This window comes from Setaria italica, chromosome II (genome assembly GCF_000263155.2).
Source record: "Setaria italica strain Yugu1 chromosome II, Setaria_italica_v2.0, whole genome shotgun sequence".
NCBI lineage: Eukaryota > Viridiplantae > Streptophyta > Magnoliopsida > Poales > Poaceae > Setaria > Setaria italica.
The window spans coordinates 44971045-44995955 of record NC_028451.1 but is presented as its reverse complement, the minus strand read 5'-3'; the positions used below and the strand labels follow the sequence as shown (position 1 = coordinate 44995955).

Here is a 24911-nt window from a genome sequence, read left to right as displayed (position 1 = left end):
ACAAATGGGACTCGGAAAGACAACACGTGCATGCGATATACGAGCGCATGCTGCGGTAGCATGATACAAATGGGCTTTTGTCCAAGAATCTGCTGCATACCCACAAGGAGGCCCATACACACACAGCCCACACGTCAAAAAAAATTGAAGAGCAGATTTTGCACGAGACAACAGCCCAACCCACCAAGAGAATCCGCTCGCACGGCCCTGCCACCTTCCGCGCCGCGCTCTTCAATCTATCTCCTCGCCGCCGTCCCGCCTCCGCCCACCCATGTCTCCCCGCCTCCGTCCCCTCGTTTTCCGCCGCCTCCTCTCCACCTCCACGTCGTCTCCCGCCCCGGCGACCGTGCCGAGGCCGAACGACCCCGCTCTTCTGCTCCGCCTCTGCACGATCCTCTACCAGCACCAGTACGCCCCCGACGACAAGCTGCACCGCCGCCTCTCCGCGCTGCCGCTTCCCACCGCCCCCACCGACCTCCGAGAGCTCTTCCTCCAGGCCTCCGCGCGGTTCCCTCTCTCCTGGCGCCCCGTGCACCGCCTCCTCGCGCACCTCTCCGCCCGCCACGGCGGAGCCGGCGACGGCGGCGGGTTCCCACACTCCCCCGCCACCGCCGCGCGCCTCCTCGACGTCCTCGCCAAGTCCGGGAACATCGACATCCTCCACTCCACGCTCTTCTCCCTGCCCCGCACCCTCCTCTCCGCCGCGGCACTCCGCGCCGCCGTGCGCGGCCTCGCCCCTGCCCGCGAGGTCGGGAAGGTCGCCGCGATCGTGACGCTCTTCCCCGAATGCCACCGCGCTCGGATCCTCACGTTCGTCACCGACGTCGCGTGCTCCGAGCCGTGCAGGCTGCCCGACGTGGCGGAGAAGGTGATCAAGCGCGCCGAGCACCGGCACAGCGTCTCGCGCACCGCGAGGTGCGACGACCTGCTGGTCGTCGCGTACTGCCGCGCCGGATCGCTCGCGGACGCCTGCAGGGTGTGGAACGGCATGGAGAGGCGCGGCCTCGAGCCGGGCGCCGCGGCGTACCAGGAGATCGTGGTGACCATGTTCAAAAACAACCGCGCCGCGGACGCCATGAAGGTGTTCGACGGAATGCGGAGGAGCGGAGTGCAAGATGACGGAGGTGGGTGCTGCCGCGCGGTGGTGTCTTGGCTCTGCAAGGATGGGAAGGTGTGGGGCGCGTACATGGTGTTGGCTGAAATGGTGAAGAGAGGTGTGGAGGTGGATGGGGAAGCGCTAGGGGATTTGGTGTATGGGCTGATGGCAAGGAGAAGGGTTAGGGAAGGATACAGGATGTTTCATGGTGTTCGAGAGAAGGACATTGCCTTGTATCATGGATTGATGAAGGGGTTGCTGAGGATCAAGCGGGCAGGGGAAGCAACCGAGGTGTTCAGAGAGATGATTACAAGGGGATGTGAACCGAACATGCACACTTACATCATGTTGCTTCAGGGGCACTTGGGGAAAAGGGGCCGGAAGGGGAAGGATCCATCGGTGAACTTCGAGAGCATATTTGTTGGTGGCTTGGTGAAAGCCGGGAGGACATTGGAGGCAACTAAGTTTGTTGAGAGGACGATGTGGGGTGGGGTGAACGTGCCAAGGTTCGATTATAACAAGTTCCTATACTATTTCTCCAATGAAGAGGGGGCACTAATGTTTGAAGAGGTTGGAAAGAGACTGAGGGAGGTTGGACTATTTGATCTTGCAGACATTTTGTCAACCTATGGAGAGCGCATGACCACCAGGGATAGGAGGAGGAGAGCAATGAATGGACTTCTAGAATCAGTTCAGGATGGTTGTTACTAATTGTGTTCTCAGGAGCTAGGAGCTTATGATGTTCTGCAGAAAAGTACATATTCTAGATGATCTGCTCATGTAGTCTGAACTATGGAGGAAAATGCAAATAATTCATGCTTGTGTTCATATTTCTGCAATTCTAGGGATTGAATTGATTACCATTGGGTTTGTCTCAGTAGGTCCTTTGGATTGACCACACATGATAAGTTAATTTCAAGCTGAGTCATTTGCATTTCTGTGTATTGTTCCAATCAATGTTATTGATGTTTGGTGGTGTCACCCACCAGCTATTCCTTTTCCTTTCATATTACTTAGCAAACACATAAAAAAACTTTGCTTATAATAAGGTCAGATCATCAAAGGATCATGGTGCACTTTACTCCTTTACAAGGATTCAGTTACCTGTAATGTTTTAGTGTTTTCCTACACTTTATGGTCACCCAAGTTTATGTTTGAATTCCTCACACCTAATTTGTGCAACTTGTGTTGGGTATCCAGGTACTGATGCACCTGCAGTCTGCAAATACATTTAAAATTAAGTACCAGCAGTAAACAATACAAGGTGTCCACGTTATACTAGTCAAACTTTGGTTCGCAAGTTCAGCACGGCTTTATTAACCTTAAGAAGATAATATTATGTAACTGACAGTTGACTCTGGAGTCTGGATGAGTATTCAAGCTCCATGTCTCACACATCCAGCTGTTATTTGAAGAGGTTACAACAATTTAAGAGGTTCTAACTTGGTGTGTTCTTTCATATCCAGCTTTCATTTGAGGTCACAAGAACAGAAGCTTAGTTGCTAACCTTGTATCTTTTTGTTTATCTTTGACTCGACCTTTTGATGCAGAAATGGAGCATGCGGTTGTTAGTGCTGCAGAAGGTGCAATCCACACTCTTTTGGGAAAGCTTGGGGCAGTCGTTGTCCAGGAAGCCCAGCTTCTAGGCAGTGTCAAGGTTGAACTGCAATACTTGAAGGATGAGCTGGAAAGCATGACAGCCTTCCTTCAAGATCTTGCTGAGAGAAATGAACATCGCAAGCAAGTTAAGATTTGGATGAAGCAAGTACGTGAGCTTGCATATGATGTTGAGGATTGTATTGATGAATTCAAACACCATCTTGGAGACAGCAGGGATGGTAGAGGCAGCGGACCTGTGTTTATTCACAGGATCACTCACATATTACGAACCACCAGAGTGCGGCATCGATTAGCCAAACAAATCCAAGAACTAAAAATGCGTGCTACAAATGTTACCAACCGAAATTCTAGGTAATTCGCACAATTTTTGCTTTTCTTTCTCAAACTATCAGTATCAGATTCTGGACTTCTGTTTTCACTTCTTCTGAAATTCATTCGCCAGCAAGATGCCGGCAACTAAAGATTGAGCAACATCATTTATTTTATCCTTCTCATATCCATAGCCTTTTTATAAGCACACTATTGTATGAGCTCTTCTGCTACTAGTTAATGGGTGAAAATATGGTAGCAGTCTGACATCTTAAGAAACTGGATTTGACAGTAATACTTTTCGATAGGTTATTGAACTCTGGCAAATTCTCTAGTCCCCAAGGTTATACATAACTTAGAGATGTGAGATATGCAGTGTCCGCAGCCTAGGTTGATTATTTTCTAGGTTACAAGAATATGTAAAGGTTTGTAAGCAATTTTTTAAGTTATACTTCCTCCGTTTCAAATTGTAGGTTGTTTTGGCTTTTTTTAGTTACTAGTTGATTTACAGATATATATGTTATTTTTTCCTTGATAAATGAAACATCAACTGAGTAATCACATAAGCGTAACTTCAACCTTCTTCAATGGACTGCATTTTGCATGTAAACTGCATATACAAGGATTATCCATTAAAATGTTTCTTTTTTTTCCTTTGTTACTTTGTGCTATACTTTGTCACAAATTGTGGTTATAACTTGCTGATTCTACTCATGTAGGTATAGTGGCAATCATTTCATCTTTGGAGCTGCTGGGAATAGCATGGCTTATGACACCCCAACTAATCTTTTAACTCTTGATGTTCGCATCACTGCACTTGTTCCAGAGAGAAAGCAGCTTGTAGGTGTTGAAGCACGCCAAGAAAGTCTACTGCGGTGGTTGACGGACAGGCATGTACAAAAACGTAGGGTGATATCCATATTTGGTTTCGGTGGTTTGGGCAAGACGACTCTTGCTATGACAACATATCAAAGTCTATCTGCAACAAGTGGAAGTTTCCAGTGCCAAGCTTTTGTAACTGTGTCGCAGAGGTTTGATGTCAAGGTGCTGATAAGAGACATTCTTCTACAAATTATTCAACCAGTCCATCGACAAGGCCATCGTGCATCAACTGAAGCTGGTGAAGCATCCAGAGAAGGCATGCTCAAGGGCATGGAAACATGGGATGTGGGAGTAATTGCAAGCATGTTGCGGCAGCAATTGGAAAACAAGAGATATCTAATTGTTCTTGATGATATTTGGAGCATAGCTGCATGGGAAGCTTTTCGATTTTCTCTGCCCGACTCAAATAATGGTAGCAGGGTACTGGTTACTACACGAATCAGAGCTGTGGCACACTCTTGTTGTTTCCATGAGTATGACCGAGCTTATGAAATCGAACCTCTCACTAATTATGAATCGAGAGACCTTTTTTTCAATAGAATATTTGGCAGCACAGTTAATTGTCCCGAGAACTTACGAGAAATTTCAGAAAAGATCTTGGGAAAATGTGGGGGTAGTCCCTTAGCCATTGTCAGTATAGCAGGTCTCTTGACTAGCAAGCCTGTGCACAGTAAAGATCAATGGCAGAAGATTTATAGTTCTCTTGGTACAGAGCTTGAGACCAGTCCATCACTTGAGAGATTGAAGAAAATACTTGAGCTTAGCTACAATGATCTGCCTTACCACTTGAAAACATGTTTCTTATATTTGAGTATTTACCCTGAGGATCACAAGATCAGAAGGAAAAGTGTACTAAGACGATGGGTAGCAGAGCGTTTTGTGACTGAAAGGCGTGGACTAAGTGTTTTTGAGGTGGCAGAAAGCTACTTTGACGAATTCATCAATCGAAGCATTATCCAGCCGGTTGAAATTAGCTTCACTGGGAAGGTTAAAACATTTCGAGTTCATGATGTGATGTTGGAGATCATTGTAACAAAGTCAATTGAGGAGAATTTTATCACTCTGGTAGGTGAACAGCACACTTTAGTTCCACAAGAGAAGATTCGGCGTCTCTCTGTTCACAGTGGAGATGTGAGAGATATCGGTATGAGCAGAATGTTATCCCATGTTCGGTCCTTGAGCATATTCGCCAATGGAGAAATATTGCAGTTTGGTTGTATGAAACTGATTAGGATATTAGACTTGGAAGGCCATGAATCGCTGACGAGTAGAGATCTCAAAAACGTGTGCAGGCTGTTTCAGCTGGAGTATCTTAGTCTCAGAGGAACACGTGTTATGGAACTTCCCACAAAAATAGGAAAGCTGAAGAAGTTAGAGACTCTGGATATAAGGGGCACAGCCATAAAGCGTTTGCCTCCAGGCATTACCAATCTTCTGCATTTGGAAAATTTACTTGGAGGGAAAAGGCATTACCATCACAATGGGTCGTGGCCAATTTCTGAGTTCTGGGGTATACATATACCTAAGAAACTAGGCAACATGGATGCCCTTAAAACACTTGCACAGGTAGAATTCACAGAGTCCACATCCCATTGCATTAATGAGCTGGGCAAGCTATCTCGGTTGAAAAAGCTTGGAGTAATGATGTTTGTTGATGATGACAACAGCTGGGCATCCTTAATCTCTGCACTTGAGAATCTAAGTGGCAACCTTTGCTCATTGTTACTTTGGCGACCTGATGGTGCGATGAACTTTGATTCTCTTGATGCATTATCCAGACCACCAATGTTTATGAAAAGTATCAACTTCCGAGGCCAGTTAAGAAAACTACCTAAGTGGATCCCATTGCTTTCCAACCTCACCGATTTAACCCTTCGTGCAACTGAATTAAGTGCCAAGGAAGACCTGAAGGTGCTTGCACGGTTGCCTAGCCTGCTCTACCTTAGGCTGCATCACAGTTCTTACGTCGAAAACAAATTTGTTGTTGCTGCATCAGAATTTCCATGTCTTAAACTGCTTGTCATTCATCTTGCTCTGCCTGAAGCTTGGAAAGCAAGATTTCATGAAGGAGCTTTGCCAAGGCTCGAAAAGCTAGAGCTGTCTCTGTTCGAAGGAACTTACATCCAAGAGATTGCAGGTATAGAATTTCTTTTGAATCTTAAGGAGGTCTTGATTCGTGCTTGTCCGAGTAATGCCACGAAGGGTATTGTTCAATCTCTGAAGGTTTATGCTAGCAATAACTTCGACAAGCCCACCATCATTTTCAAAGAGAAACAGTGGGAGCTGACTGAGTCAAGGACGGATCCACCCTTAGATCACAGGGGAAACCCCTTTGGTCCTCAATTTTAGATAAATTTTGAAGATTTGTGAGCTCTAAGTCACTGCCTACCAGTGCGGAATACTTTTCTATGCGATGCTGCCAAGTGCATTCATGTCAAAAACCTGCGCTGATCAGGTAGTTCTCAACAAGAACAAATCCTTATTTTGTTTTGAACTCTAAAAAATCCTTATACTGTTTGTTATATTATCATGATTGATGCTATCTTTAAGATGCATCTCTTGGATGCAATGTCGTCATGAAATAATAGCAGCATGTCGTGCCACTTGTTATAGCCCACAATCGTCGGCTGGTTTTAAAAAAATGGTGCCCATATACAAGGTTACAAGTCAAAGTTATCTGTGAATTATGTAGAATTAATGAATTATATCTTTCTAGCCTGCCAACTTGATCGAGACAAAAGCTTTTCTTTAGATGTTTGTTTTTGTGCTTGTGGAATTTCACGTTAAGGTGAGCCACTGCTGACAATAATCTTCTCTGGATATGCAGCCATACAGGGAAGTCCCCTACTGCGGCTTAGAAGTCCCTACTGCGGCTTGGGCAAACTGACCAGGGGTGCGTCAATGCGTGCAACCTGTGCAATGTGGAGACTGGAGAGCAGGACCGTGGGACGCGTCGGTGTGGAGGGATAGTTTCAGCTTTTAATAGAAACTCCCGTTTCGACAAAAATGTACCAAGCGGACAAGTGGTTTAGGGGGGTGTTTGGGAGGGGGATGCTAAATTTTAGCACCCCATTTTAGTCACTTTTAGCCCCTAGTGCTCCCAAACACCTAGGCTAAAATGGAGGGACTAAATTTTAACCTCCCATAATCCATTAGCCTCTCAAGAGGTGCTAAATTGGCTAAAAGTGCTAAAAGTGGTCCCCTCGTCCAAAATTCCACCCGGTACCCTCCCCTCTCTCCTCCCCCGCGCTCTTCTCTCTCCTCCATGCCAGATCCCGCCGCCATCCTTCTCCGCCCGCCACCGCCCGTCTCTCTCTCTCCCCGCCTCCTTCACCCGAACCGCCGCCCGGACCTCCGCGCCAGTCCCGCCGCCTCCACCTCGCCCGCCGCCTTCGGCTAGCCCCGCTCACCCCCGCCGCCTCCGGCCGGCCCCGCCCGCCCCCGCGGCCTCCGCGCCGGCCCCCACCTCCTCCAGCTGGATCCGGCGGTGGCCATGCTGGTGCTGGCCATGGCGCCGGCGCCCGCGGCCGCGGCGACCGGCGCCTCACCAGAGGGCAAGCAGCAGGGCGTCCTCGAGGTGGCGCCGGGCGCCGACGTGTCCGCGTGCGTCGCTGAGTACGTGCGCCGCTGTGGCCGCGGCGTCTGCGTCCTGGGCGCCGTCGCGGACGTCGCTGTGCGCGGCGCCGCCGCGCTGCTCCGGGGCCAGTTCGAGCTCCTCTCCATCACGGGCACCGTGCTGCCACCCTCGGTGCCGCCCGAGGCCGGTGCGGACGGCGGAGTCGGGGATGCCGGCACGAGCACGGGACGGCATGGGCAAGATTTGCACTTGGAAGAAATAGAGGAGGGGTAGAGAAGAGGAGAGAAAACAGGGGTAAATGAATCTTTTATCAACACAGGTGCTAAAATTTAGCACCTCACCCAAACACCCCAAAGGGCTAAAATTTAGCACTCTATTTGGGAGGGCTAAAGTTTAGTCCAGGACTAAATTTTAGCACCTTCCTCCCAAACAGGACCTTACTCGATCTAGTACTCTTGTTTGTCTAGCAACTCCATAATTTCTGGCAGAGGCGGAGCCCTGCTCTCGTAAAAAAAATAAATAGCTCAATACGGGATGATACTTGGCTGAAACCTAATGCGAAAAGTACATTTGGTTGTCTTCTTCCGCTCCCAACACGGGCCACCATCTCATCAAGTCAAAGCCCTCATTAATCATTAGTCACCACATTGCTCCAGCATATCAAAGGAATATGAACGCAAAACTATTAAAAATGAAATACCAAAATGGAAGAAAAAGAAACAGCAAAATGGGCACCAATTGTGTATAGTGGCACCTAAGGCTAGGTTTTATGTTACAAGCCTGGGGACGGTTCCACACTGACCAAGGGAACCGAAAGGCAGCAGCTCATTTCCCATTTCCACCAAAGAAGTAACAGCTCTTGCAGATTGCATCTGGGGGGGGGACTACGGGAGCCACCCTGGGTACGGCCAAGCAAAACGGTGCAGGAACATGGCAAGTTGCCTGGCAAGGATAGTTAGGTAGGGTAAAATCAGCATTCTCAAGGTCCATACAAAAAGCCTAGGCATGAATTACATGCGATGAAACAACATAGGAAAAAAGCAAAATGAGAAGTTCATCAGAAAACCATTAGAATTTAGACCTATCAGCACAGGCTGGATGATTAAAAAAATGGAAGGAAGCAACTGGGATGCCATAAGAATTACAAAAAAATGGAAGGAAGCAACTGGGATGCCATAAGAATTACTTTCTCAATTTTATACAAGACCTACGGGAAATAACTAGGCTGGCTATATTCTTTACATAGGACTAAAATGACACCAACATATCATTTTTTTTCATTCCTCAGTTTCTCTCCATAATATTATTGTACACACCCAGCATTTGCTACATGAAAAGTTGCAAGTGACAAACCACAAGATCGTGCTGAGACACTAGTTCAGCCTAAGCAAGGTAACATGTGCATTTGCAATTTGTGCAAACAATAGAACATTTTTGCACAATTTGGTAACAATCTACATTAGAAAACATTCCGAGGCGCCATACTGTGGAGCCACAGCATTTGTTTACAACCAAGCCAGCTTGTAAACTAAGAAGGAACTTACCATCTGCAGGGCTCACCCTCGGTAGGGCCGACATAGCTTTACTTGTGGAGAATACCCTTCTTAGGCATTTTAGGCTTCCTCTGGACATGATTCTGAAAGATGGAAAAAGTATGGACAAAATTAGATGACATGAGGGGAGCAAAACAATTAAAGAAGGAAACAGACAGGCACCTTTTGCCTTTCTAGAGCCTCAACATCTGTCCTCTCCTTCCAATTACTCTTACGCAATTTAATAGGGCGGTTCCCAACATATTTTCCTGAAAGAAGTTCGTCCAAAAGTAACAAGGGAATCAATGAAAACATGCAGATAAGCGGCAGCAACTGAATCCGCAGAACATATTGGAGATACAAACCATTCATTTCTTTTATTGCCGCAGCCAGGTCAGTAGGGTTTGAAAAGCTCACAAATCCATAACCTTTAGTTTTACCAGTCCTCTTATCCCGAACAACCTGAATAAAGAGTACGAATCCAAATTAGAGTCGTTTACAATCATCAAATGCATACCAAATAACTGCATAAATGACCCATATAAACCATGCTACATATAGCTCAGCATCTGGATCAATCATAAATAGGAATTGAATGTGGTGGTGAATCTAGTGGCCAGGCCAGCCTCAGAATATTTGCCTCCTGACCTCTTAGCTCCTCTCTCCATCAACCTACGCGAGCTAGTTTAGGTCTCTTTACATGAAGAGAATGTGAAGAAAGCAGATAACATGTTGGACAAAGAGGAGATTGTTGATTGTTAGCTACAAGTTTCTTCAGGGGTGAGTAAGCTTACTTGAAGGCTGTTGCTTTTTTTTTAAGTTTTGCTACTTCACATGTGTCAATGAATAGAAACTAATGGAATTTTTTTCCAGAGCTAGCTAATGAGAAGTAGCAGATTATACCATTAAAAAGATTCTTGGGAAATATCTTTCAAATGCTGGGTTTCTCACATGCAAAATTTTTTATAACATATAGTTATTGTGTCCAGTTGTATTTCCAATCATTCTAACTTCTTCCGAGCTTAATTATTACACTTGTGTGTTAAGGGATTTTAGATATATGTAGTCGTGAACCTTTTTCATGCCATCAAAACGGCGATACCTATGAATTAGCTTTCGCAGATCTAAAGAAAGAGAACAATTTATGAATTTACTTTTGCCAGTCATAGAAAAGGACATTTTGAAGTTTGGACGCCACTGTTTTCTATTGTAAACTAAAACCCAATTAAGTTATTACATAAATATTCTGAAACAAATCAACACATCCTAAACTAAATACCTATAGAAAAGATAATAAAAGCAGCAGATAAGACAAAATCGAAGATTTTTTTTCCTTTTGTGACCAAGAGTTGTCGCAAAGCATGGTTCCACCAACTTCTATTTAAATACGATGATGCGCGTACATATATCATAATTCACAGCCCGAATATTAGTGCATATATTATGTTGAAGCTGATGCATGATATTAAACCTTACCAAGATTAATCATTTTGGGGTATAAATTACCGTAGAATCTACCCTAGGCTATGAATTTGGCAATAAAGTCCCCATCAGCCTCGAAGTACCACATGCAGGCTGTCAAAGTTACCTGACTACATTACTCATTTCAGGCCAGACTATCTGCATAACTTTTGTCTTTTCATATATTTCTACATATGCCACAACTAAAAATGTGAGCATTTTCGTTACCTTGACTTTCGTATAAAAACTCTCGAAAGAATTTGGCACTATACTGCATATCAAATTTAAAAGAACAAGTTTCACCACAATAAGTCTTTTGGACAGAGGCAGTAGTTACCCTTGCCATGTTGAAGTAGGGGAACCGTGAGAATGCTTTGGAGAGAACATCGTCATTAACTTCGTTCCCTAGATCTCCACAGAATAGCCGATAGTCGTCTGCAGATCATTGAGAGTTCAGACCCAATGAAACGGGAGAAGGTGAGGCATAAAACAAAGGAAACTGAATTAAGAGAAGGCATGTTTGGTACTTTCGGGCCAGTCAGTGAGGGTGGGGTCTTCCCAGGATTGTCCCGCGGCGCGGCGGGGGATGGGCTTCTTGCTGGTGGAGGCATCGGAGGGCCTGGCGCTGGCGGCGACGGCGGGGTCGAGGACGTCGCTGGTGGCGAGGGCAGCCTTGACGCTCAGTAGCGCCTCAGGGGTGATGGTCTGCGCGTCCCGCTGGAAAAGCTGGTGCGCCTGATGCAGCTGCTGCTGGTACTGCTGGTAGCTGCTCGCGGCAATCGGCGGCGGCATCTGCGGCTGCGGCTGCGGCTGGTGCTGCTGCAGGTGGAAAGGGAGCGGGAAGTAGCTGGCCCCCGCCGGAGCCGAAGACGACGACCCGGGAGGCGGAGGCGGAGGATTAGCAGGCATGGAGGCGGATCGATTCGGGGAGCGGCTCAACCGCCGCAAGCCACGACACGGACGCTAGGGTAGTCTTGTGTCTTGTGTCGCCGACTTCTCCGTTCGTCAGGTGGTGCCGCTCGTGCCCTCACCCAAAGTCTAGGCGCCTGCCGCGAGCTGCGCCGCCTTCCGCTCGATTCTGCTACGCTCGATTCGGCAACCTGCGTTTTGGTGGAGCACAAAGATTTGGCCATTTGGGGGATGAGCTGGCTAGCTGGGGATCAGGGCCTCCGGGGGTTGATGAGAACAGGCTAGTTGCTCTCGTGTACTCGTAAAAGCTGAAAACGCTTTCGTGGTAGTCTCGCATTGTGACCAATGAAAGCGTATTTCGAAAATTACTTCACTCCCGCGAGGCATTTTACGTTTTCACACGTGCATGAATTTCAACCAAGTAATTATTTTTAGGATCTTTTATCCACTTAACACTGCGAATGTGTGGTTTTATCTATAGCACACTCTACTCGTCGATTTTATCTACTGGACACTACGATTTTATATTTTCTTCCATTACACCGTAGTACATAAAATGAATATATTACCCATTTTTCTTTCCACCCAACGCTGGTCCACTCATAATCTGCTCTCTCCCTTGTCTCCTTCACCCGTCCTTTCCAAGCTCCCACGGAGGTGATGACCTCCACCACCATGTGATTAACAATTTAATCAACATAAAAGTAAGCATACAGTTCATATAATTTTCTTCAGTTATGAGAAGATTAGAACCTCATTTGTTTAATACCTTCCGGGAAGGTTTACAGCCATAGATTTGTAGATAAATTGGAAAAAAAATATCTCATTTTACGGATCATTCAGACAAAACAAAACGGGTCAGCATCTTTCTTTCTTGCAGCCGATCAAGCATGAACTCGATTTCGAGTCTGACTTTACCACCGAATCGATTCAAGCCTGCTGCTACCGGTACTCCTATTTCGCAAAACCTGCAGCACAGCGCCGCCATCTGCTTCTGCATTGTCAAGTTCGCCACCTAAAGCATAGTGGACCACCGCTGCCGATCTCGTCGCGCAGTGCCGTCCCGATATCGCTGACCCGCTACTGAGCTTTACACTGAGCACGGGAAAGGAGAGATGATGAGGGTAAGGTGGTCCTTTTATATGGTATAGTGTGCTGCATACGAAACAACCAAATCGTAGTATCCGTGAAACTAAATCGACGAGTTGGATGTGTCACACACAAATCTACGTTTCGATGGTGTCCGGTGGACAAAATTCCCTTCTTATTTAGTCTATAGTGTTAGAGCATTGATTTTCTACCTTCTACAATTTACCTTGTATCCTTTCGTTGGGTTGGTAACATGTATGAGGGTTGGGCCAGACCCAGTTGGTGCAGGAAGACTTGTTTGCTAGACTGTTGAGAGTTGTGAACCAGACCTAGCAGCTCCTACACCACGTGGAATGAAAATTTCGATCATTCCACGCAGTATGGGCTCAGAATGCCCAAGCGAAAAGGGTTAGGACAACTTTCAATGCTTTTTTCATACTTCATGCTCTTCACCAAATGCTCGATGGCGGCTTTTGAACGGGAGTCGCCACTTTCACCTCGATTGTGAGCATTCGTGTATGTTCACATCGCCGTGCACCTACCCATTTTTGTCGCTTGGGCCTTGCGCGGTGTGTAGTGGCACTACTCGCTGAGAGATTAAAAAAATGGCTAGTAACTCTACCATAGCCCATGTAGTATTCACACAAATTCATCCAGGCTACCAATCAGGATCCAAGTGAAACATGGCTTATATAATTCTTTTTCCCCAAATAACATCTCTACATCCTATGGATCTAGGTAGGTTGGCCTGCTACTGACCGACGAGCCTAGCTAAGATAGATCGGGCTACCAAACAGACTCTTTGTACCTCAATCCTAACATTTCTTCATTGCTCGCTGCGCAATCAGATGGGCTCATGCGTTCCTTTGCAGTGGACCGCTTCCACAGCTAAAGGCATCTCCTCCAGTTGCAACGTTTTCTCGATTTCGTTTGTACAATCACCCTCAAAATTGCTTTAGCTATGCACCCGATTTAAAAAATCTGATTGGTTTTTTCAAAAAATTCAGGAGTTCTTTCACAATTCGAGAAATTCATTAGTTATTAAAAAGAGTATCAGTTTTCTCTACATTATAATCTCAAGGTATTATTGGTACTCTGCAAACAGGAAAGGAGTATCGTCTTTAGAGCATCTCCAACAGTCCCCCAACAAATGTTTCCTGATAATTAGTTAATAGGGATATCCCAATATTACTTTCACCACTATTGTAAAAGTTGTTTTTGCAATCTCCCAAATATTTCATCCCAATCTAACTACCGTATTGGGAGAGTCACAACTCATCTTTTATTTAGGGAGAGTTTGGGTGAATTATTGGGTTATCCCAATAATTATTGGGAAAGGGAAAAGTAAATGGACACTACTGGAGCACTATTTTAGTATTGGATTGGGGAAAAGGAGACTGCTGAAGATGCTCTTTGCAGGCAGTGTTCGGATCTGCTACCATTAAAGCAACTATGCTTATGATAGTTTAGAAGGTGCTACAAACTGCCAGTGATAAATTTTCAATTCATCTCCAACGTATGCACCTTCATTCAAATATTCTTTGGCAACTCTTCTCCAAATGTGGGTGCCAAAGTAAAGCTGCGGGTGGTGCTCCAAGCGTATTGCACCTCCTCACCTCACTCTCTCATCTTAGCACTACCTAAAAACGCACGCTCCAGCTGCTCTTAGGAGGCGCCAGTCATGACGTGATAGATACTTCCATAAAATCTGTCAATCTGAGGATGTCAAGACTCAAGAGGAAACTAAGATCCGACATTAGTATTTGAGTTGGTGGCCAAAAACAAACTCGACATTACAATGTCAAGAGGATCCGTCGATCTGATGGTGTCACGACAATGTACCAACTTCCATAAATCTGTGGCCACATCGTTCGAGAACGTCCATAAAAGCAATTGGCAATTAAATTTCACAAGCGAATAGCATCTTTCAAGGACTTCTTCGTTAGTTGCATTCCAAGTGTAAACATGGCCCAAAACAAACTTCCGGAAACATTGAAAAGAGCGATATCAGCGCCATGCAAAATGCTACTACAATTATGAAAAAAGAACTGACATTTTCCATTTCCGAACAAACAAATAGTATGACAGCCTTATTATCATGTCCTAACATCAATCCTTCCAGCAAAAACGATGGGTTGGGTAACTGAAAACCGCTTAGGAGGTACCGCGAAGTAATTTACAAGCTACAATGTCTGTGCTCTCCAACTGCCAGCAAACTGAGCACGAGCTGCCTATCAAAATGAAAACAACACCGGCGTCATATAAAGTCAGAAAAAACAAGCCAGTGAAGCCTAAGCAACAAGATGGAACACTAACTGTCCTGGCAAAAATAGCAACCACTACAAGGTAATTGGTGGACCAGTACTTACTGCTTCAGTACACAGGATTGTATTCTATGTTATAAAGCATCTCTCTCCGGTTTTCACCACCCATTCGGTAGTTGAACTGCTTAGCCAGGGATTGCACCTTCTCGTCACTGTCAAAGTCTGATTCACGAGAGCAGCGCCTTCGAACCTTCTTGAGGGTATCCTTTGAAGGTGTGAATCCAGCATCAACCTGAACCAAACATAATTAGAGAAAAGTTTCCGTGCAGAAATACATTTTTGAATGGTAATTTAGACTAACCATCTTATCAATTATGGCAAGAGCAGCTTTTGGATCTTTATTTGCAAGATGGGCGTCGACAAGTAGGGAGTACGTTGTTGCATTTGGCTTAACACCAAGAGTTGATATATGCTCAAACACATTACATGCTTCGTCGGTCTGCAATATAAAAGGGAAAACAGATTGACAAAATTGTTGTGGAACAAGTTGAAAACAGGCCACAAATATTAACTATATAGACCAGACAGACAATAATACCCTTTTCTTCTTTCCAAATGCACACAGAAGGGCATTGTATGAATGTATGTCTGGTGTGAGTTCAAACTTGTCCTTAATGGCAACAAAAGTTTCATATGCTCGGTCAATGTCCCAAATGTTTGCGCAGCCTAATATAACACAGTTAAGAGCAGCAACAGATTTGTATGGTGTGTCCGCGCGACTCAGATTCTCCAATTGAACATACACCTGCAGAGAGAAGCCTATAGGATTAGGGTATTTCATCATTCTTTGCAAATGAAAATCACAAATGGACATCTCGATAAATCATGTATAATAGGTTCTATGTGAATATTACCGAATCCAGTGTGCTAAAGCCATCTTTGCAACAAGCAACGACAAGTGGATGCAAGGAAGTGAATGGCGAGAAGAGCTCTAAATCAATGTCCTCAGAGTTCCCATAGGCATTTTCAAATTCACGAAGTGTCCCAAAAGCCCGTTGAAGCTGGCCAATTGATGAATGAGCATAAATCTTGGCAAGATATGTCTCTGGAGTGGGTGCCCTCTTCTGGCGCAGGGACTTCTTTAGTAGCGACCAAGCAGCATTCAAGAGGTCAGTACTGTAAGTTCTGCCAGCAGCACTTAGAGCTGATATTACAAGACCTTCATTAACTGACAGCTGAAGTTTAGCATTCTCACCAAGAACAATCCATCTTGCAAGAAATTCCAAAGCAAAAAGAGCTAATTTGCTATTGTTAGCATCAAATGCAGCTTCTGCTATGTCAATGCACCAGGCCCATTGTGGACACAAGACTTTGTTCTTATCTGTTGTCTGAAACAAAACAAATCACAGTATCACAAATGAGGCAGCCAAATATTTTTAAAGTTGACATATCCATGCAAAAGGTATATACCAAAAATAAGAATGCCAAAGATTCATCTAACCCCAAAAAACAAAAAAAAAACACTGAGAGCTGAGACCTAAATAACTCAGGCACACAACATTAACTATTCCAAGGATAAATACCTTGCACTTCTCTATAATTGATGCCAGTGTGTCCAATCTCCCAGATCTCACACATGCTCGGACATAATCATTGAAAATAGTTAGCGATAGTGTGTGGCCTGATTTAAGCATCAGATCCAAGTACTTCAGAGCTGAGTCAAAAAGGTTCTGTCTAATCAGCAGGCTTATAACCAAATTGTAGGTTTCATCATCTGGTACAGTTCCTGTTTGCAGCATCCTGATTTCAACAAACAGGAAACAATTCATAGTCAGATCTAATGTAGTGGAGAGTCACAAAGTGACTTTGAGACAACACATTTTGGTACAAATTAGAGTAAAGTTATTGCAATACTAAAACCAAGGAGCAAAAAAGGAAGATAAAGGAATGCAAGAAACCTATCGTGCATCAACACAACTCGTTTTGAGAAGTAAACTACAGCAGTGTAAATAATAGAATTTTCTGGCCTTATCATCCCAACCTCAAAGACATTTATCAGTTCCTGTATACTTAGCACTAGATACAATAATATATAGATTTTGCGGTATGGACACACCATGTCATGTACAGGATAGTTTGTATCAATCACACATCACAAATCCATAGTACAGCTGCAGTCTCAGCAAAACAATTCACACAGAGCATCACAAATTAAATATCTTCACGCATCCATAAAATAAAATGCAAAGCCAAACACATTGAGCACTGAGAGATCATGACATTTTCCATTTTTCAGTATTATGTGTGTCAATTCAAAATATATGTTGCCAGTTCCATTTTCCATAATTAAATGTTCCAATTAAAAATATGTGTTGCCGTTCTGTATGCCTCTGGTCAAGCTATCAGATTATGGCCCTAGCATATCAATACACAAAATAAAACTGGGAACTCTCGAAGTAATCTAATCAGACCCAGTAACAGTCATCTCGATCAAACACCACATCCTGTAATTACAACAGATAACCCTGCTCTATGCATCCATAGGCTCCCGGCAGATTATTACACGCCCGAACCTAAAAATATATCGTAAATACACTACCTACCAAATAGATCGCCACAAAATACAGCAAAACCACGACATGTCTGTCATCCAATGCACTTGGCAATGACAACGCTCCCACACCAAGAATAACGCACTCACCGTTCAACGAGCTTCTCGGCGCCCTCGGCCTCCAGCGCGGTGACCATGCTCTTGAGCACGAGGTTGTATGAGGCCGTGTTAGGCTCGACCTCGAACTCGCGCATGTGGTCGGCGAGATCGAGCATCTCGTGCGGCAGGGCCCCCGCCATGAGGTTTGCGCGGAGGTAGTGGTTGAAGAGATCGACGTCGGGGCGGTTGGGCTTCCCCGTAGCGGCGTCGAGCGAGCGCACCCATGATTCGAAGAGCTGCTTCATGTCCTCCCACCGCTGCTCCGCCATCCACACGGCGAAGGTCTCCTTGAGCCCCGCGGCGTCGGAGAAGCCTGCCGTGCGGTGGGGCGCCCCGAAGGGGCTGCCCCCGACGACGGCGGGGAGGAGCGAGGAGGGCAGGTTGGCGGCTGAGGGGTTGCGCCAGTTCTCGCCGTAGAAGGGGCTCCCCGTGCTGGGGTTCGGGGGGAGCGGGGCGGGGTCGGGGGCGGCGGCGGTCGGGTCCGGGGAGAGCTCCGCCTGCTGGGGCAGCGTGCGGGACGAGGAGATCGCGGCGCGGAGGAGGAGGAGCTGGGGGTTGCGATTGCGGCGGAGGAGGAGCGAGGTGGCGGCCGCCGCCGCAGCCATGGCGGCGAGGGATTAGGGTTTTAGTGGGGTGTGGGAGGGAGGGAGGGAGGAGTGGCGGAGCGGGGGAGAAGACGGCGGCTGAGAGATCTTGAGATGGGCGGGCGTGATGTCAGGAATGGAAGAGCGGAGTGCCGAGTTGGATGGTGTGGTTTCGTTATTTGGATACGTGTTCAGCTTATCATATTGATTCTTTCCCAATAAACGAAGACTCTTTTCAATTGGAATGAATATATCCAAAAGTTTTTATGTAATTATTGGAATAATTGTTGGAGCGTCGTGGTATGGAATTCTTTGAATCACAACAAATCAGCCGTTTCAACTTTTCAACCAGCTTATAAGCTGAAGTATGGAAGAGCGTGATGTCAAAACGTGTCATCGTGTATCGATGCTCAAAATGGGCGTCAAGAAATTGAGAAAAATCTCAGTTTCAATGAGAACTCAGATTACGTGTCATCTTGTATCGATGAGAACTCTTAAAAAAGTCACATGCCGATGAACTAGAGTCTATTACTTTAGTAACCCCCACATGATCAGCTTCTTCTCTACGAGACACTCGTTGGAGAGGTTTTTAGCTGATGATGGAATTGTCACCCACAGGATCACTACTATCAGAACCGTCTATCATCTACGGGTATTCTGGAAGGTTTAACATTGTAATTCTTGTGCAGCCAATCCGTTGTGGTTTTCACCATTAATAGTTCCTAGAATGTGAGCTCCAGTGATATGCCTATGCAATTTATGCAACGGGACATCACTCCGTATTTCCGTAAGCAGCAGTGTGTTTATCTGAGCTTTACGCTACTCTTCCGTGAAGTTGCAGAATACAGAACACAGACCAGAATACAAGATGCCGCAAAAGAGGCCACCAATTCACAAAGCAAAATTCACCTGATGTATCACATTTACTACCTCATGCAAGATTTCCGCCACTGCCCTTGTATAATTGTATTCAACATGTTTTCAATCAGCTGGCGATGGCATAGGCCTCGAATTTAAATCCTTCCACAAAGTGCATCTCATAATAGGATACATGCCCCATGCCCAAAGTACATCAGCTTGCATTCTCAACTGAGCAGAACGAAGCCCAGCAGAAAAACACTAACATGATGCGTTAGAGAAGCACTAACATTGGTATTACTCGACCACTTTGAGATGTTCGCTTAATCTTGGAATAGTGGGTTCCTATGACGATTCCCCCACTGACAAAGTATATATATGGAGCACCTAAACTGTTGAGGTTAGGCCCATATGGGCCCCTTCAGTTCAGCATTTGATTACACGGCGACCTGTGTGCGTTGAGTAAGTTAAACTGATGTGTTACTATAACACAAGTATAAATTCAGATTATTTCAACAGAATCCAAGCCAATTAGTGAATGTAGCAACTCATGGTGATTGCAGCAGAATACCACACAGCAATACTATCCAGAATGGCTCGTGATATCCTCAAAATGGAAAATGTGAATGAGAACTGCCAATGCAAAGGGCAACTTACCTTGCAGAAAAATGAACATTGCGCAAGACAAACAAGATAATCATTGTCAGCCCTTGCAACCACTAAATGAATCTTGTAGAACATTGATATCCAAATTGCGACCTGTGGTAAAATGGGCATTAAATGATTACAACCACTTTAGAAGTTGCAGATCATAAACTATTGAGTTTTGGGTTTTACCTATGACAACTATCTTGTTCATGCGAGACTCTGTCTCAGACCATTTTCGAGCCGGCACAACTTCGTAGACTTCCCTAACTGCCTGCATAAGGGAAAAATCAGACTTCAGTAGTGTGGCAAAATAGTACTCTGAATCAACTGCACGGCACAACTATCTAGCTATTGGGTTGATAAGGGGAAATCTAAAAAAAATGCTTGATAGCTCTAGGTCATGACTCATTCCTCTGTGGTTCTTGTATGATGTAAGTGGTGTAACAACCTGTAATGTATGAATTTGATCTGAGTCCTGGATGTGTAAAATCCCTTTACAACGATATATATCCATACTAGAATTCTTTTCCCAAAGAAGATCTTCAAGCCATGATTCCACCTGTGAAAGCAAGACAACATAGTACCAGACAAACATGTGAAGGGACTAATAAGTGGGGGTTTCACACTCGCTGGATTAAAAACTGAGAAACCTTGGGGAAAATCCACTAAGGCATGGATACCATAAAATATCAAATAGTCGTTTCCATATAAAATAGTTAATTTTTCATTTAGTTCAGCTGCTGAAATCAGCTGAAAGGGAAAGTGCTGAACATCTTGTTTTGATGTCCCAAGAAATATATATATCTTCGGAATCACAAATTAGGCATAGGAACAACTTATCCTATGAAATAGGAATGCCACATAATGTGGAACGGTAAATGAAAGAAGTCGAAACATACTCTGAAGTTCTAGCGAAACTATGTAGTTTATACAAAGAAAGCCAATCTGGCACTACTATTGTTGGTGTCTCAAATGTGCATATGTCAACTTGGCATCCTTAAATAAGAAATCTCTTTCGAGTCTCCATTTTATGTATCTTAGCCAAGTTGAAATGGTTCATTTAAGGAGAGAACGTACCTTAGCCAAGTAAACTGGATCCTGTTCATAGATGCACAAGGTGGAAATACTGTTATCATGACGGCGATTAGGTGGTATTGATTTACTATAGTCCAGCAGTTCTTGCAGATGAGATGAATTCTAGCAAAAAAAAAAAGACAAAAGAAGTCAGTTGCATCCCAAGATCAGACCACTGTATAAATCTAGCATGTATAACGCCTTGTAATGGACAAGGAATCAGCTTTGCACAATTATCATTTTTCCGTTGAATCCATTTAAATCTCTTAAAACTCAGAACATATAAGAATAGTGTTGATTATGGGTCAGGTCTGGCCAGAAAAAGGAAGTGTAATAGATTTTGGTTAGTGCAGTGGTGTTCAGGTTGTTTCTAAAAACCTGTGTAAGTTTGCTCGGGTTCTATACCCTTTCTCCTTCTTAATATATTGATACGCAGCTCTCCTGAGTGTTCGAGAAAAAAAATAATAGTGTTGATTAGTAGTGTAATATTTTCGTACCCTAAACAGCATATGAAGTATAGAGGATCAATTGTATGCCATATAGTTGCTCAAGGCTTCAATTTACAGGGTCAACTGCTAGATAGCCGGAGCACACACAAGCCCCAAAGCAGTAGTTCACTGACTTGTTGGTTAGATATATCCTTCATAATTTTATGCTATCTTTTACTAAGCAGTTTACGGCTATAGACTCCATCACTGTAGGGTTCAAATGACCTCTGAGAATAAATATCCATGTTGCCAAAGATATCAAAGAAACTTGTGCTTCAAACACTGGCGTGATTAAGAAAAAAAACTGAAAAAGTTATTAACTAATTTACTGACCTTGGCACCATATGCCTGCCTGTTAAATACTTCATTCAAGTCAACCTGGCACCTGACAGACCGCACCACTGTAACCAGAGTGTTCACATCATGGATATGTTTTTCCAAATCCTCGAGATTGTCTTCCACTAGGTCAATTTTGTTCAATATCACAACATCCTGTTACACACGAATGTGACATAATATTGTAGTTATTTGGATGCTGGACTTTGAATTCTAACTGCAGCAGCAAGGATAAACAAAACAAAGCCAACCTCCAAATTCTAGTTCTAGAAGTGAAGATCCCAAAAATAAACCATGAAATGACAAGAATAAGAGAGAGACAAAGGAGTTACCGCAAATGCAATTTGGTGAAATGCTTCAGGAAATGAGGAAGAGTTTTTGTGCTCATCAATCTGAACCCTGAAGTTTTTTGCATCAATAACCTGCAGATAGATAGAGAAAACATATAAAGAAAGTCCAATCTGATTCAATATTTTAAAATGTGATCTTAAGAGCAACTACAGGAAGCCAAGAACAGATAGTTTGCAGAACTTATAAAATACTACCAGAATAGGAAGTGTAAACAGGAAGCTGCCACAACAAGGTTATGCATGTGATTAGCAACAGTGTTTTCTACATCTCACAAAATGATGATTGGCTACTGATCAAACAAAGGAAAACAAAGAATCATGACATGGCAGAACTAACCGTAATAATAGAATCCAATCTAATTGATGATTCCAATTGGTCGTCTAGCCAAAGAACAGAAACAAGTGGTGCAGGATCAGCCAATCCTGTTGTCTCTAGTAATATATGATCCATTCTGCAGAATACCAAATTACTGCAACATATTAGGACATTTTACATCATCATAAGAAAAGGGTGCTATCAAACCAGCTTATAGCATAGGACCAATGCAAGAGCATGAACTATTACAAATCAAAAAATTAAATTGAACTCCACAGTTTCATGCAGATTGGATAAGGCAAGCGACCATCACTAGCAAAAGATAATCAGCCCCGTGTTCATAAATAAACAGGATATTGTCAACCAAAAACAGGTGTCAGTGACTTTGAGCAACAGGCAGGACGTCAATATCAAATTAATTATTTGGCCACATCAACAAATTAAAGGTAAAGAAAAGAATAGCCAATAAAATACAGATAGGAAGGCCAATACTTCTGGATCCTAGGTCATACTTTGAATCCAAAGTATCCTAACGTAGATAGGAATAACTGTATTTTACCTATCCTTTCTCTGCACAAGCTGCTCAAGTGCTTGAACCAGGCTGTGTTTTACAGAGCAACAGACACATCCATTTGCCAGCTCCACCCATTCCTCGACAAGTGCACCACCTTGCCCCTCATTGATCATCGCCCTTTCAACCCCAATTTCCTCTCCAAACTCGTTTAGTATAACGGCGATTCTCTTCCCATGTTGCTCGTTCAAAATGTAGTTGACTAACTGAAAGTTTCAAGTCCAAGGAGAAAGTGTCAAGCCATAAATAAATCAGCTAAATTAACAAACTGAGTAAGAAAATTAACATAACACTGCTTTAATGGGTACAAGTGGTACCATGAGAAAACATAAGGTGAGCTACACCTACACAACAAGTATGTTAGAAAAAAAAATAAACTGGTGAAAACTTTCAGAGGGACTGTTGAGATAATCCTATAATTTCTAATCATGATATGGCAGGACATAGATTAAACCATGATCGAATTTCGTGAGATTAAATGTGTCTTATCACTTTACCAGCCCGACTCTGTACAGCGAATATTTGGTAGCCAGCGATTTGCCTCTGATTCTATGCAGAAACAGGACGCTGACGCGCCTAGTTCACCAAACACAGCGGGGGGGAGGGAGCGGTTACGCCGTTAGGGTAAGAAGAAACATCTCACCGTGGACTTGCCGGCCCCGAGGTAGCCGGTGATGACGGTGACGCCAACTGGAGAGGCTTCCGAGGGATCTGGCGTCGGAGGAGACGGCGCTCGCTGCGGGACGGCGAGGGGAGGGCAGTCATCGTCGTCCTCCATGGCGGCGGCGCAGAGAGCCGAGAGGGAGGGGGCAGCTCGAGTACGTGTGACTGCGCTTTCTTTCCTTTTTTTTCTCTTTTTATTTTTATTATATTCTCTTTTGTGTTCTGCGCTTCTTCTTTTTTTTGGGAACTTTGTGTTTGGGGCTTCTCTTTTAGTGTGCCGTCCGATCCACATCCGAGGGCTCTAAGAAAATCTAACGCCTACTTGGCTACTTCATTTATCTGTCCATCTAAATAGCGCAGGTGGGGAGTAACATTTTTGTTCTGGTATTATTTTTTTATAAGCATGACAGTGTTCCTTTTACATCGATAAAGATGAGTATTTTTCCCTAGCAAAGGACGCCTACCAAAACATAAACCACATGCTCAAAGTATACGGCGCATACCAATAGTATATATAAAATATTGTTTTAGTAGGTTTTTTTTCAAGTTTTCGTGTCTTATGTCACGCGACCTTAGCTTTGCCCTAACATCCAGTTTCATGCAGTAGAAACTTAAGTTCGTTTTATTAATAAAGATAAAATCTTGGGTTTTTTACACGTGGTCATGTCTTATAGTTCTAAGCCATGGTCATATACATTGAGCCGTAAAATAGTACTGGCTAAATAATTTTATTTGGACATAAGCGTGTGATTGCGCTTTCTTTCCCTTTTTTCTATTTTTTATTTTATTCTCTTTTGTGTGTTTGGGATTTTGGCTCGTGGGTATCAATAAAAGATCTGCCGTCCGATCCACATCCGAGGGCACTAAAGCAAATATAACGCCTACTTGGCTATCTGTGCATCTAAATAGCCCAGTTGGGGAGCAACATTTTTGTTCTAGTATTTCTTTTTCTTATATGCATGAGGTTGTTCCTTTCGCATTAATAGAGAAGAGGTTTCTTTTTTCTAATTTTACTCTAAAACATAGAGGAATGACTACACAATAGGCAAAACATAGACAACATACTCAAAGTATATCACACCCCACTAGTATATATTCTCTTCGTCCTTAAACATATGATGTTTAGGATAATCTAATTAGTTCATGAACGGAGGTAGTATAAAACATAGTTTTACTAGTTTTTTTTGGGATAAAACATAGAGGGGCGCGTTCTGTATCGTGTCTTGGCGATCTTAGCTTTGCACTAATAACCAGTTTCATGCAGTAGAATCTTGAGTTCGTTTTATTCTTACAAGAAAAGAAATATTGGATTCTTCATATACATGTTCATGTCTTACGTAAAGGGTAGTTCTGAGCTACAATTTTATACATTAAGCTATAAAATTAGTACTGACTAAATAGTTTGTAGTCGGACGTAAGTGTGCGTCCGGTGGGTCGTTCTAACTTCTGAGACATAATCTTATTCATTTTCATTCTATTTTCATAATTTAAAATCCAAATTGGTTCAATCAAATGAGTTTTGGGTCAACAAAATGACCTAGAGATGCAGTACTAGATGTAGGCCTGTAACCATG

General features: G+C 43.9%; 4 protein-coding genes across 13 annotated transcripts; 1 reads left to right on the top strand and 3 right to left on the bottom strand.

The window, feature by feature from the left end:
- Positions 1-267: 267 nt before the first annotated feature.
- Positions 268-7092, top strand: LOC101770503 (putative pentatricopeptide repeat-containing protein At1g26500). 10 transcript variants are annotated; one of them, XR_002676258.1, is made up of 5 exons: positions 1819-1850; positions 2297-2531; positions 2647-3067; positions 3745-6362; positions 6735-7092. XR_002676258.1 is itself a non-coding variant. In XM_022823917.1 (3 exons), exons 1-2 carry the CDS (start codon positions 272-274, stop codon positions 1750-1752), a joined length of 1374 nt encoding a protein of 457 aa, XP_022679652.1. In that variant the 5' UTR covers positions 268-271; the 3' UTR covers positions 1753-1796; positions 2297-2584. The 10 variants fall into 10 exon arrangements, 4 of the variants coding, with proteins under 4 accessions (XP_022679652.1, XP_022679650.1, XP_022679649.1 ...); XR_002676255.1 differs by having other exon boundaries at positions 2297-2542; XR_002676256.1 differs by lacking the exon at positions 1819-1850 and having other exon boundaries at positions 2344-2360; positions 2448-2542.
- Positions 7093-8030: 938 nt separating this feature from the next.
- On the bottom strand, positions 8031-11645 carry LOC101763191 (RNA-binding protein 42). Its single transcript, XM_004958159.3, has 6 exons — positions 11005-11645; positions 10815-10912; positions 9382-9478; positions 9200-9285; positions 9029-9120; positions 8031-8426 (listed from the first exon to the last, which is right to left on the bottom strand). The coding sequence occupies exons 1-5, from the start codon at positions 11384-11386 to the stop codon at positions 9067-9069; spliced, it is 717 nt and encodes a 238-aa protein (XP_004958216.1). The 5' UTR covers positions 11387-11645; the 3' UTR covers positions 8031-8426; positions 9029-9066.
- Positions 11646-14393: 2748 nt separating this feature from the next.
- Positions 14394-18182, bottom strand: LOC101762781 (pentatricopeptide repeat-containing protein At1g26460, mitochondrial). Its single transcript, XM_004958158.4, has 7 exons — positions 17441-18182; positions 16323-16539; positions 15654-16127; positions 15338-15544; positions 15101-15238; positions 14845-15031; positions 14394-14706 (listed from the first exon to the last, which is right to left on the bottom strand). Exons 1-6 carry the CDS (start codon positions 18052-18054, stop codon positions 14849-14851), a joined length of 1833 nt encoding a protein of 610 aa, XP_004958215.1. The 5' UTR covers positions 18055-18182; the 3' UTR covers positions 14394-14706; positions 14845-14848.
- Positions 18183-18902: 720 nt separating this feature from the next.
- Positions 18903-23532, bottom strand: LOC101762382 (COBW domain-containing protein 1). The gene is made up of 10 exons (XM_004958157.3): positions 23318-23532; positions 22663-22880; positions 22125-22239; positions 21770-21859; positions 21435-21593; positions 20617-20736; positions 19988-20098; positions 19729-19810; positions 19549-19650; positions 18903-19340 (listed from the first exon to the last, which is right to left on the bottom strand). Exons 1-9 carry the CDS (start codon positions 23450-23452, stop codon positions 19595-19597), a joined length of 1086 nt encoding a protein of 361 aa, XP_004958214.1. The 5' UTR covers positions 23453-23532; the 3' UTR covers positions 18903-19340; positions 19549-19594.
- Between the last annotated feature and the right edge of the window lie 1379 nt (positions 23533-24911).

Coding starts and splice junctions, on each gene's coding strand:
- LOC101770503 (XM_022823914.1), top strand. CDS start 272: ATGTCTCCCCGCCTCCGTCCCCTCGTTTTCCGCCGCCTCCTCTCCACC. Junction 1,797..2,296: donor TCTAGAATCAGTTCAGGATG/GTTGTTACTAAT, acceptor TTGGGTATCCAG/GTACTGATGCACCTGCAGTC.
- LOC101763191 (XM_004958159.3), bottom strand. CDS start 11,386: ATGCCTGCTAATCCTCCGCCTCCGCCTCCCGGGTCGTCGTCTTCGGCT. Junction 9,479..10,814: donor CCTACTTCAACATGGCAAGG/GTAACTACTGCC, acceptor CTCTTTATTCAG/GTTGTTCGGGATAAGAGGAC. Junction 9,121..9,199: donor AGGCTCTAGAAAGGCAAAAG/GTGCCTGTCTGT, acceptor TCCATCTTTCAG/AATCATGTCCAGAGGAAGCC.
- LOC101762781 (XM_004958158.4), bottom strand. CDS start 18,054: ATGGCTGCGGCGGCGGCCGCCACCTCGCTCCTCCTCCGCCGCAATCGC. Junction 16,128..16,322: donor CAATTATAGAGAAGTGCAAG/GTATTTATCCTT, acceptor GTTTTGTTTCAG/ACAACAGATAAGAACAAAGT. Junction 15,032..15,100: donor TTGCCATAATTGATAAGATG/GTTAGTCTAAAT, acceptor TGTTTGGTTCAG/GTTGATGCTGGATTCACACC.
- LOC101762382 (XM_004958157.3), bottom strand. CDS start 23,452: ATGGAGGACGACGATGACTGCCCTCCCCTCGCCGTCCCGCAGCGAGCG. Junction 22,240..22,662: donor CTTGTGCAGAGAAAGGATAG/GTAAAATACAGT, acceptor GGTATTCTGCAG/AATGGATCATATATTACTAG. Junction 21,594..21,769: donor TTCACCAAATTGCATTTGCG/GTAACTCCTTTG, acceptor CGTGTGTAACAG/GATGTTGTGATATTGAACAA.